The 13,857-nt window shown below is 40.5% G+C and overlaps 1 protein-coding gene across 1 annotated transcript in view; it reads left to right on the top strand.

Annotated features, from left to right (window-relative positions):
• LOC136610914 (uncharacterized) overlaps positions 1-13,857 on the top strand; it is a 33,663-nt gene that overhangs the window by 16,434 nt on the left and 3,372 nt on the right. Inside the window, exons 4-7 of the mRNA XM_066590106.1 lie at positions 5,850-5,877; positions 12,211-12,368; positions 12,506-12,661; positions 13,658-13,798. Of these exons, the coding sequence (XP_066446203.1) occupies positions 5,850-5,877; positions 12,211-12,368; positions 12,506-12,661; positions 13,658-13,798 (483 nt within the window). The remainder of the gene's footprint in view (positions 1-5,849; positions 5,878-12,210; positions 12,369-12,505; positions 12,662-13,657; positions 13,799-13,857) is intronic.

A 13,857-nucleotide genomic window follows, 5' to 3' on the forward strand; every position in this document is an offset into this window, starting at 1 on the left:
GAAGGCAATGTGATCATCTGCCAGGGGATCTGGGAGGAAGCGCTTGTATACAGGAGCGTAAATATACTGTGCCTGGTCTGGGGCTTTAATCCTGGCCGATAGTAATTATGTGGCGCGGGATTAAGGGCTTTTACCCACTAGCATTTTTTTTAATGCTGTGATATCGCTGCGTTTTTTCATTGGGACTTTCTAATGTTAAAATCGCATCACACAAAAATCGCAAGTTTGTGCTTTTATGATTTTTGTGCAATGCGATTTTAACATTAGAAAGTCCCATTGAAAAAAACGCGGCTTGAACATCGGCAGGGAAATAAAGGAGCCACAGACAGAAGTATAGTACCTCAAGCCCCTGGGAACGGTCAGGGCGTGGAATAACTTTTACTGGAAACATTTACATTAGGGATACAAGGCACAAATAGCAAGTTTGAATAGTGCAGGTATTAGAGAATCTAGCGTACCTCCAGATGGCAGACCCAGACTTCAGGATGCCTGTGTGTGACTAAAAAAAAAAAAGATGTGTACCTCCACTCAGCGGGACTCAGACTTCAGGATGCTTGAGTGTGAGCAATGACTATATAGTACCTCCACCCAGCGGTCCCAGACTTCAGGACGTGCAGGCGTGACAAAACAAATGATTGAGTACCTCTGCACTAGGCCTTGGAAGACTGAACTTGCTCTCTGCTCACTTTCTCTCTGGGGCTCACTTACAATTCATGCTGATTCTTGCACTCGGGAAACCTCTCCCCTTCTTCCATCTTCAACACATGAGGGCAGAAGGTGTGTCTCACTCTGTCTCTTTCTCTCTGTAAGTGTATGTCTTGGCAGAGGGGTACTTAACATAACAGGATATACACTTACGTCCTGGGGATAGTGTGAGAACACAAGAGATCCCGTGCTATCCGGGGGTGCGTCGAAGCAGTGACTCCCGCTGTTAACCCCTTTACTGCCGCGATCTATGTAGATCGCGGCGTGTAAAAGGTTCACAAAGGAGCGTGCTCTCTCTGTGACGTCATCGGACTCTTGCGATATAATCGCGGAGAGCCTGACGGGTTGCCATGGTAACAGGACACCAGCTACAGGTGACCTGCTTTGCCATTGCCTAGAATCGTTGTAAGAAGCGATAAGGTATTGCAGGACAGGACTGCAATGCATTATCTTAGCGATCATAGGAGCTATTGTACAAGTCCCCCACAGGGACATAAAAAGTGTAAACTAATAAATAAAAACTTTTTTTGTACTTTTTCCCATAATAGCATTTTTAAAATTAGAATCCCACATACTTGGTATCGTTGTATCCGGAACGACGTGTATAATAAGTTGAAACTGCTTTTTATCCTGCATGGCAAAAAGTGTAAAAAAAACTCCTTAAAAACTGAGGCAAAATGCTAATCTTTCTCATTTTACCTCTCAAAAAACGCAATAAAAGTGATCAAAAAAGCCATATGTACCCCAGAATGGTATCAAGAAAAACTACAGCTCGTCCCGCAAAAAAAAAACAAGCCCTCACAGCTCCGTCCATGTAAAAATAAAAAAGTTATATGACTTTGAATGCAGCGATTAAAAAAAAATAGTTATTTAAAAAAAAAAAGGGTTTTATTGCGGAAAAGTGGAAAAACCTAAAATAAATAAGAATTTTGGTATCGTTGTAATGGTACTGACCCACAAAAAAAATGTATTGTGTCATTTATGCTGCGTGATTAACGCTGTAAAGGAAAACCCCAAAAAAGTATGGCAGAATTGATGTGGTTTCTCTCTCTGCTATTATAAAAAAAAATTATAAAAGTTTTACAATATAGTCTACGTACCCAAAAATGGCACCAATAAAAACTACAGTTCGTCACGCAAAAAACAAGCCCTCATACAGCCACGTCAACGGAAAAATAAAAAGTTATGGCTTTTGAATAATGGAGATGAAAATCCGTCAATAATTGTTGCGTCTTCAGCATTAATAGTTGATTTTACAAACCCCCAGTATACTTTACATCATTAAGTATTCACAACGGCCTTTGTCCTGACAATGTAAACGTGTGCTGTGCCTCCAAAAATACCTCCAAATATATGAAAATACACAAAATTCCGACACAAATACTTGTCAGTCAGCACTTACGGACTGGATTGCAGACGTCTTGGTAAATCTGTGTTGGAACAGTTTTGTGATTTGCTTCCACGACTTGAAGAAACAGTTTTTTTTTTCTTCTTCATCGTCATTAGTAAAAAGTGTGAAAATTCCTGGTCTCTGAGCGCAACCTCATCGTAGACATAAGAACCTGAAACTGCCCCAAACGAAGGGTTGTTAAAAGGAAAAAATTAGAGGGTGTTTTGTAGAGATGAGCGAACGTGCTCGGCCATGCCCCTTTTTCGCCCGAATACCGCGATTTCCGAGTACTTCCGTACTCGGGCGAAAAAATTCGGGGGGCGCCGTGGCGGCACGGAGGGTAGCAGTGGGGGGGAGAGGGAGAGAGAGAGGGCTCCCCCCTGTTCCCCGCTGCTACCCCCGCACCGCCACGCCTCTCCCCGCCCCCCGGCGCCCCCTGAATCTTTCCACCCGAGTACTGAAGTACTCGAAAATGGCGGTACTCGGGTGCGTAAGTACTCGAAACGAGTACGTTCGCTCATCTCTAGTGTCTTGCTTTTTAGTTGAAAGTTGAGTTTTTTTGGGCCACCCTAGTTGCTATATGCACCCTGTAATCTGAAAGTATACAAATTATCAAAATCTCCAAACACTAAATGGTGAACACATTTTAGTTTAACCTAAATAAAGAATCGTTATAAAATAAAAAAAATATATAAATTAAAGAATTTTCTTACCCCAAATAAAATAATAAAACTGAAAAAAAAATTCTGTAAAAAAAATGTATTAAAAATAGCAATATATGTGTAGGGAAAAAATACAGCAAAAAATACTTTTGGCAAGCCAGGAAAAAAAATACGATTATAAAACCACCACATGGGTAAAATCATTAAAAAGTATCTGATCTTTAAAGGGATTAATAATAAAAGCATAATATCAGGGCTTAAACATATGAGCATGTTTTAGTCCCGTATTGAGGCGTGCGAATCATGGTTGGCATCACGGAACGAAACACTGAAATCAATCGACCTATTTTCTCGGCTTTTTTAATCAAACTTTGATTCGTAGCGGCGAGCATATTAGCATGTGCGCCCATGTGTTTTTTTTTGCTCTCAAGAAGTGTATAAAGGACCGCTGTACACACAACACATATGTACACACACATGTATGTGAACATTAGAGAGAACTATGCAGATATTCATACATGCTTGCAGGGAAAAAATAAAAATATACGTGACTGACATGGCCAAAATAGAACAGAACAAAAACTAAAACATTATTAAAAAATTCCTGCGCTCATAAGAGCTTTTATTCCTTATGTCCACGTTTTAATCAAACAGGTGACCCCTATTGAACAGACTCCATGTTCCCAACAGGTTTCAGAAACTTCGGCAGAAGGAATAAATTTTTTTAGTTCTGGTTTTGGCCATCCTAATATAATAAAAAGAGAGAATGAAGGGGGAGGGGGGGAATTATGAAAAGCCCCCCCCCCCCCCCCCTACCCCCTGGCACTATTCGTTCTCTCTTATATTCACACACCTCTCGGCAGGCAGGTGTGGATATATATAAGGTCGTGTGTTTTAGTGCTCCTTTCTGCACTTCTTGATATTGCGCTGTAACTATTAGTGGATTGTGTCACGTTGCACTCCTGGGATCTGTAGTTCTATGGGTTTCCAGAACACTTGAGTTCAATTTCTGGAACAAGGTTAGCCAAATTTATTATGCAGCATGCAGCTCATAAATCAAAGGCCTCATAGACACGGGCGACAGCTATATCGGCGTGATAAAATTGTAATATCGCACATGTGTTCCCATCATTTTCCTGCGAGACAGCGAAAACAATGTGATTTTCTTTCACGATTTTGCCACAATGTTTTTGGGAGAAGGAGAATAGGAGTTTTTAATGTTAAAGTCACATCACACGAAAATTACAGTTTTGTGCGATGCGTCAAAAAGGCAGGCTCCATAGAGAAACCTGGGCGACAAAAAATCCCCAAAAATCGCAATATGGAACATGCTACGATTTTTTCTTTCGAAGTGGTATCAAACAAAATATTGCTAATGTGAAGGAACCCATTGGAAAGCATGGGCTTCACATACATGCGATTTCTCGCGGCATCACAACGCAAAAAAAAGCTCAATTTTGTTACCAGTGTGAAGTTAAGTTAATGTTATATGACGGAAGTTTATCCATGGCAGCATGGTACTTAACGCACCAGGATGTAAATCTGCGTCCACGCCATGCCGCAGTGGAAGCCAGCTGTTTCTGATAGCCCGCCTCCTGCTGCAACACCCAAGATCAATGAGAAGATTGATCTCCGCTTTTAACCCCCTGGATGCTGAGATCTATGCAGATCGCAGCATGTAAAGGGTTCACAGAGGGAGGGCGCTTCCTCTGTGATGTCATCGGACCCCTGCAATGTGATCGAAGAGGGCCGATGGGTTGCCATGATGCTGACATCCCGGATTGCCATTGCCTATGATCACTATTACAAGCAATAAGGCATTGCAGTATAGAAGTCCCCTACAGGAATAGAAAAAGTGTAAACAAAAAGATAAAAAAATTGCAAATAAAACCCTTTTTGTTGCACTCTTTTCCCTACTTGCATAAAAAAATTAAAATCCCACATATATCTTTCTATCCATAATGATTTGTATAATAAATTGAACACACTATTTACCCGGAACAGTAAAAATCATTTAAAAAACTGAGGCAAATGTCTATTTTCTTCATTTCACCTCCCAAAAATTGCAATAAAAGTGATTTTAAAAAGCCATATGTACCCCAAAATGGTACCAAATAAAAACTATAACGCGCCATGCAAAAAGCAAGCCATTGCAGAGCTCTGTCCGTGGAAAAATAAAAAAGTAATAGGACTTTGAATACTGTAATGTAAAAAAAATATTCAAAAAAAAGGTTTTTATTGTAAAAATGTGGCAAAACCCAAAGAAAAATAAGAATTTTGGTATTTTCATAATCATACCAAGCAGCAAAAAATGTCTTGTCATTTATGCTGCACAGTTAACAGTGTAAAAAAATTTAAAGTTAATAAAAGTTTTACAATATATTATAGATACCCCAAATTGCTACCAATAAAAACAGTTTGCAATGCATAAACCAAGCCCTCATACGGCCATGTCGACAAAAAAATAAAAAAAGTTATGGCTTTTAAAAGAGAAGATGAAAATCCCCCCAAAAATTGTTGCATTCTTATCCCAAAATAGGGCATGTCCTTAAGGGGTTAAAGAGGTTTTACCACAACTGATTTTTATCACCTATCCATAAGATGGGTGATAAGTCTGATCAGTGGAGGTCTCACCGATGAGACCCCATTGACCAAGAAGAAGGATCCCATCCCCCTTCTTCTGAAACGCATAGCGGTGGTAGCGTATTTGCTGCGTGGGGCTGACAGTAACAGGTGAGTACAAGTGCTTGGCTCTCTCCCGCCTTCCCATTGAAGATGAATGGAGTGGCACTCCTCCTTACTGTGAGGGTTGGTGTGCGCCTGCAGTAAGGATGAGTGGAGGACACAGTGCCCCTGTTCTTCGGATCACTGGAGGTCTAAGTGGTGAAACCCCCCCCCCCCCCCCCCCCATTGATTGTACTTATATCACCTGTCCAATTATCAAAGTAAAATGTGGTGCAACCCCTTTAAGTCTGTCATATGAAGCACCAGTATTTGGTACAGTTCCTTTCACCAGTAATGATTTACTTAACATCCAGTTTTGGTGGAATTATTATTTTTTAGGTTATTTACATTATTTTCTTTTCTGGAAGGTGGAAGAGGCCGTCTTAATGAAAAACGGTAAGACTTCTTATAATCATCTCTGATCATCTTGTTGATTTGTAGTCATCCTTAAGGCCCATTTACACGGAGCGATGATCGCTCAAACAACAGCTTGAGTGACAGCTTTGAGCGATCATTTTGCATAAACTATTTAGTAGCTACTCAAGAGCAATTAAGTGTGCAAATGAAGCCTTTAGCTGAAAGCAGTTAATAATGTGAGGACGTTTTCAGTTCTTTTGTTCTCGGACAGGAAACAATGCTATCAGCACTACCCGCGAAGAACTGCTGGTAAGACCACACAACGATTTTTAGGCTGGCCTAAATTTAACGATCAGCTAGCAGTGCACGATGGGTGCGCGTTTAGACACAAAGATGATCGCTCAAACAATCGCTCTTTAGCAATTTTTGAGCGATCATCGCTCAGTGTAAATGGGCCTTTAGAGGATTGTTTGAGCCCCATCTGTGATATAAATTCCATTATTAGGGTCCCTAACATCTTTGTAATATACTTACCATTTAAAAAAATGGCCCATTCTGCCAATCCGCTGGTTGGCCATGTGTCCTAGTTGTCAACAATCCCAACCTTCTGCTGACATCATGCACTCAACCCTTGCAGCTCAGTGTATACTTGTACTGTACACCAGCAGCTGCATCCCTGATGGTGAACTTTAATTCCAGCACCTGAACATGGGGGTTGATCATGCATGAAAAGACATGGTTTTTTAAGTGAGTACGACAATGGTAGGTAAGGCAAAGAGTTAGTGTTAATGGTAATTATCATATGTTTAGGCAACAGACAATCTGTCTGACTCAACCAGATATCCACTCGGATAATCTACGCTTGGCACTTGGCTCTAAGACTCCAGTATGTATAAGTTTATCAGGAAATGGCAAATACTACGTGTTTCATATCAGAACATTGGTATAGCCACTGGCTGCAATCGGTGACTCCTCTCTTACCTCCTCATCCTGTTAGTTATGTCCATTGGCCTTCCCCTGTTTGTGCACTCAGCTTTCCTGTCCCCATTAAATCCTGATACTTCCCAGGGTATATTAAGCACCTTCTCCCAATGAGGGAGGCTGTCTAGTCAACAAGTTCCTTTAGGTCCTATGAAGGTGTTACATTTTCTTGCTTGACTCCTGGTTTTGATCCATGCCTGTGTTGGGAGGTCTGGGCTGGCCATAGGGGAGAGGTGGTGAGGGCAGCAGGTTGCCGGACATGGTGTCAAGGGTGGTGGTTGGTGCACAGGTTCCATCAATATGATGCAGACTGTGGAGTACAATCAAATGTAGACAATGTTTATTTTTGAAGAAAGAAGTAAAATGAGTCTTGGGATAAAAATATACAAGCAATTTAACTTTGATGTAATATTGGCCTGTTGTCGTCTACCCCAACTCTGTATCAGCAAAAAGAAAAGACCAGTGTTAGGAAATAGAATTAACATTAGTCAGTTTGCTAATAAATACTCTATAACACAACAATGAATAGTGAGCAGGTTATATAATACACAGTCATCTACAGAGAGGTTTGCATCTCCTCACGATCCATATATATGTATATATATATATATATATATATATATATATATATATATATATATATATATATATATATATATATATATATATATATATATATATATATATATATATATATTTTTATATTTATTTAAAAAGGTGAAAGCTCTCACTGACTCACTGACTTCCCACTAATTTTCTAACTTTCCGATGTCGTACAAACATGAAATTTGGCATGACCATTCTTCAGGTCCTAACTAGTAATTATTAGGAAATTATTTAATTATTAGCCACACAGCTGTGCTACATGGTATATCGATTATGATCCCCACACATCATATGCACACAGCTCTACTATATCCATCCTGATTCCCACACATTAAACACAAAGCACATTGCACACATAGCTCTACTACATCCATGCTGACCCCACATATTATACACATAGCTCTACTACATCCATGCTGACCCCACACATTACACGCATAGCTCTACTACATCCATGCTGACCCCACACATTATACACATAGCTCTACTACATCCATGCTGACCCCACACATTACACGCATAGCTCTACTACATCCACACAGACCCCACACATCACACACACAGCACATGACACACAACTCCTGATTCTGATCCTGATTCACAAACACACACAGCTCTGCTACATTGGACATCCATTATGATCCCCACACATTACACACACAGCTGTACTACATCTATCCTAAACCCCATACATTACACAAGCAGCACATTACATGTACAGCTCTGCTACATCCTGATCCACACACAACACACACAGCTCTTACTTCCTATGTTATCTAACTTCCCGGTGTCATACAAACATGAAATTTGGCATGACCATTCTTTAGTTCCTAACTAAGAAAAGTAAAGGGGTCACAACTTGATTATTCAATGCTAAGTGTAAAAATAAGTAACCCCCTTTGTTATGTAACTTCCCAGGTGTCACATAAGCATGAAAGTTGACAAAAGCATTCTTTATGTCCTATATAGGAAAAGTAAAGGGGTCATAACTTGAGTATTTGATTCTAAGTACAAAAATATGTACCCCTATGTTATTTTACTTCCCGGTGTCGTACAAACTTTATATTTGGCACAATCATTCTTTAGGTCCTACCTAAGAAAAGTAAGTGACCCCCTATGTAATAATAATAAAACATCTTTATTTGTATAGTGCCAACTTATTCCGCAGAGCTTTCATGCATGGGGGAGCTCAACGAGGGTGGAGTGGGATTGTACAGGATATGTGGGGCAGGGAATGTACAGGAGGGCGTCATTTGAGGGCGGGGACTAAATTAGGGGAGTCGGTATGCTTCTTTGAAGAGGTGAGCTTTTAGGGCCTGTCTGAAATTCCATTCGTCAGGGATTTTCCGGATGTAATGTAACTAATAACACACATCTGAATCGCACAAACATGCAATTTGCCACAACCATTCTTTACATCATAATAATAAAAGTAAAGGGGTTGCAGCTTCAATATTCGCTTCTAAGCGTGAAAACCTGAAAATCCTCAAGACACAACCTACAAATCATGTCCTATGAGGAACGGTTAAAGGATCTGGGAATGTTTAGCTTGCAAAAAAGAAGGCTGAGAGGAGACTTAATAGCTGTCTGCAAATATCTGAAGGGCTGTCACAGTGCAGAGGGATCAGCTCTATTCTCATCTGCACAAGGAAAGACTAGAAGCAATGGGATGAAACTGAAAAGGAAAAGACAGATTAAATATTAAAAAAAACTGGAAGGTGGTGAATTCTACTTCAATGGAAGTCTTCAAACAAAGGCTGGACAAATATCTGTCTGGGATGATTTAGTGAATCCTGCACTGAACAGGGGGTTGAATTAGATGAGCCTGAAGGTCCCTTCCAACTCTACCATTCTATGTGTTTGTCACATGATCGCACAACCAGTCTCTCTACTATCCCTTCCATCTTTGGTTCAGGAAGTTTTAGGTAGCTTCCATAAAAGGAAGATTCTTCTGCCCCATCACCATGCCAAAATATTAAAGCTGCAGTAGCAGCATTACCATTAACGATAACAAAATATTTATCTCCCCCTTCCACAGGCTTCTTGCATATAACTTCAATGCAGGTTTGATATGTTTCTGTTGACCTTAGCTTTTTCCCTTTTAAGGGTCCCTCTAGGTACCTCAAACATAGGGACTAAAGATAAGTCCACCTTCCATTGCTTCTTGGTGAAGGGAATCTGCAGTGGTAGTGGTGGTTCCTACTTGGATTCCGACCTAGGCTGAGGCACTACCTCTGCAGAGGTCCAAGAGTGGGAAGTGGCACCACTTTCAAAGTGGATTCCAACAGGATCAGGGTGAGTCATTGGATCTTGTGTTTCTAGACTATTCCAAAGTGTTTTATACTGTGCTGCATAAAAGGTTGGTGTATCAAATGAGAATGCTTCATAGCAGAGAGTGGTATTAAATGGTACATATTCTGATTGGGTCACCATTACTAGTGGGGTACCACAAAGGGCAGTATTGGGCGCTATTCTTTTTAATATATTTATTAATGACGTGGTCTGTTGATCAGGGTGAAGCCAGAGTATTTGACTGCACTTGTAATGCTATGCTCATTATTGAGATGTGTCTCGAATAGGCAGATTTAGTATAGCTGATGTACAGTAGAGGTAACTGATACACATGCTGCAATATATCACCTGGTATGTAGATAAACTGTCAGTGTGTACTATAGGGGTTACCATGGACATGAGGATGACGCTACATGTCTCCTGATGAGTCCAGTCCTCGCACAGGCACGGTAATGATTAGCTCATAATATGGAGCTGAGAGAGGTATCGCAAGGCTGGAGATGTTTGCGCATGCGCAGTTGATCCCGGGGAAGCTGAGATCTGCTGTCAGGCTGTACACTTGACACATGAATGGTATGCTGTGCTTATGGATCACATCAGACTGCTACATTAGCTGGGTGCCTATAATGCCGAGATACCTCACCTGTGGCTACTTAAATTGTGAGTGAATTCACTTGGAGGTGGTTGGGACTGTTTTTAATGTCTTGTTGGGGGTTGCTTATCTATGTCTATTTAATCTACGTAAATGTGGTGAAGTATGTGGCTGCATAGCCCCTACTTCCCAAGCTATGGTCTATTGGAAGTGCTGCTGGCACCAATAATTTTTTGGACAGGTGTTTCTGTATCATCGGTGGGTCTTTTTTATGCCTTTGATATATCCATTGCTGGTATGCAACCACGTTATTACAAGTTTTTCATTTGTCTTTATAGAAAGGTTCACTGCTATGTTTTTATAGCATTTTTTTGCTATTTGTACATTCATACATCCATACTTTGTTAAAAAATATATTGCATGTAGTCTCTCTTTTCTCCACTTTACATTTTAATGTAATAAAAATAATATAATAATATGATTATTGTGATACCACCTTGCATTGATTTTTTATTTTATTTATTTATTTTTTTATATTTTTAAATGTGGTGTTCCTAATATATGCTTATACTGTATTGTGTGCTTTGTATAATAAAAAAAAATATAGTATGTAGTTCTTACTCCATTCTTTTGTGCTGTAGTTCTCAAGAAGAGCCCAAAGTCAAACAGGTCAGTGACACCTGTTGCGTGACAAACATAATCCTTCTTCAGGTCTGCTGACATCTAAAGAGGGGACATGTTCCGATCAAAAACAGTTAGTATTTGCTGTTTCCTATAAGCCTTTCCTACCAAAAGTAGTTGGACACCCGAGCAAGAATCACAAATAGTATTGATTACCATATGCTAAATATTAGTGGAGCTCCTTTGGCCCTAATAACATCAGCTACTCTCAGTGGAATACTTTCTACTAATGTCTGGAACACTTCAGCTGGTGTTTCCCTTTGTTCATCCTGCAAACGTCTGGCAAGCCCCTCAAAGAAGATGCATTGGTCTGCCTACAATGGTACGAAGAGTGTCATCATTGTACCGTTGAAGAAGATTCTATGGAATGATGAATCATGCTACTCCATCTTCTAATCACATGGCGATACCAGGGTATGGAGGAGGCCTCGGCCACGCCTTTCCCCGAGTGTGTTGTTCCAACAGTTAAGGATTATGAAGGTTCCATTATGGTCTGGGGAGGATGTATGTGGCATGGTCTTGGTCCATTGCATGACCACAAAGGTATACCTCAACACTGTAGACAATAATGAGCTGCTGACAATGTGGCAATACTCAGCCATACTTCTAACAATACAATGTTTCTTTTCACAACTCCGCTATTTTCCATGGGTTTAATGATATGGATGTTGTATGATTAGACTGGCATGCATAGAGTTACAACATGAACCCTTCTGAACATCCTTGCGGCAAACTAGAACGTCAGGTCAGGAAATTTGAACAACGTCCATCTTGCTTGAGAGAACTTGCTAGATATTTGGATACTCTACATGGTATCCTTTCTACTAACAACTCCTTCATCCTGCAATGTCATTAGGGCCAAAGAACCCCCACTAAGTATTAACAAATGGAAATAAATATGACTTTTGATTCTTGCTCACATGTTTAATTACTTTTGGGGAGATAGTGTATACTTACAGGAGTCTAGAAGCGTGGCAAGTGTCAACTATCAAAGTGGATCCACTCAACTTATATTTTTGTATTGTACTTGGACCTTAAGGAGCCCCCGAGCGTTAGAATTTCCACTGTGGCAGCCTTCCAGCAACATTGACATCAAAGTTGGGTGGTAACCATTGTAAAAACTATATTGGTGACTATTTTGGTTGTCACCCACACATCCATGGTAGTGTATATCCTGTGTATGTGCCATTAATATTTATGGTGTAAATTTGTTTTTTTAGTTTTTCATACCAGAAATGGGAAGATTCTGTTTGGTTTACGTCGGGAGATAACATGTTTTGGCCCAGACTTGGATCTCAGGCTCATGGATCCTTACAAGAGGGATGTAATTGCAGTTTACTCGGTGTCACGTGACATTTGCTGTGGAAGCCAAAACTATGTAAGTCCCTCTTGTTACCAATCCCCACGTGCTCCATCTATGGATGTCACTTAACTTTCCACCAACATTTTTCACTTTTATGACAATAGGAATGTATATTAATCATAGATGAAAATCAGATATTTTTCTCCCTCCAGCTGAGGGTCGTCACTATGACTGATGATAATCCCATTGGCTATGTGAAAATTGCCATTTCTAGCTTCAAGATAAAAGTCTCAATGCTGATGGCCAACAAAGAAACCATGTTGACTGCAGAGATATCAGCACATGCAAGTCTTCCCAAAACCATTGAGGTGAGGAGCATTGATTGGCTGATTTCTGAACGAAACTGATAGCTCCATTCTCACTGCAGTGGCCATGTTTTGCATTACAGAGAAAGATTCCATTTCCTGCAGAAATCAGTTCAGTGCACAAACACACCAGCTCAGAGAGAAGCTGATCAGCAGAGGTCCTAGGTGAAAGACCCTAATCAATTTTCTATTAATGACCTATTCTGAGACCAAGGGCAAGGGATATTCCTTAAAGCAGCAAAAGATAAAAGGTTGCAGCTCTATGGGCATTGAGCTGTTGAATAGAGAAAGATAGCTGGCTATATCAGATAGTATGGAATAAGTAGAGAAGAGCCTGTTTTTCTGCATTCCCTTCCCTCACTGGCTCCTGCAGAGGTTCTCTTTCAGTGGTAACTGCCATTGTGCCCGAGAACAGGTATACAAACATTTGTAATTACCTCATAACCTCCAAAGTGGGTCTTCAAGAAACATTGCCAATGGGCCTGTTATTAACCCGGTAACCAGGAAGGACAATTGATATATTCCGTGAACCAGAAACTTGTTCTGTATTGTTTTGTTTCTGCTGGTCCTATTTACAACAGCAGTCTGTTGATTCCTGCACTATCCAGGCTCCAAGTTGGCTTCTGGCCTCAGACTGAACTGATATGGCCTGACTCCAACCATGAAGGCCAGCTGGCACCTCCACCAATCTAAGTGGATTGGGAAACCCGGGACAGTTGGTGAGATTTGGGTTTAACACTGCCAGCACCTCCCCAGATTGCTCCAAGCCCTCCAGGGTTAGGGTAAATTGTGACTACTGACCCAGACCATCTACCTTCAGTTAGACCATCAGTAGTTTGCAACTAGACAACCCTGTTAAGTCAGATCCCCTTCATGGGTCCCAATAACCATGTAAAAAATAAAAAGCCTGCATCTGACAAGACTCCATAAAGCTGTGCTGATCAGAAAAATCTTTATAGAGTATATGAGCTTCAGAAATGATTTATATTTTTCCTACAGATTCTCAGTGTAGAAGGGTCTCACCCTGTAGCTAAGATAATAACAATGAGGGAAGGAAGTTATACCCAAGTCATCTTCCAATATCCATCAGATATGGACGCCGCAATGAAAGCAGTTATCCTGGCCGCTTTTCTTTATCTGGTGAGTTTGTTACACCTATCTGTCTATCTGTCTATCTGTCTATCTGTCTATCTGTCTAT

This window comes from Eleutherodactylus coqui, chromosome 2 (assembly GCF_035609145.1).
Source record: "Eleutherodactylus coqui strain aEleCoq1 chromosome 2, aEleCoq1.hap1, whole genome shotgun sequence".
In the NCBI taxonomy this organism is placed as follows: domain Eukaryota; kingdom Metazoa; phylum Chordata; class Amphibia; order Anura; family Eleutherodactylidae; genus Eleutherodactylus; species Eleutherodactylus coqui.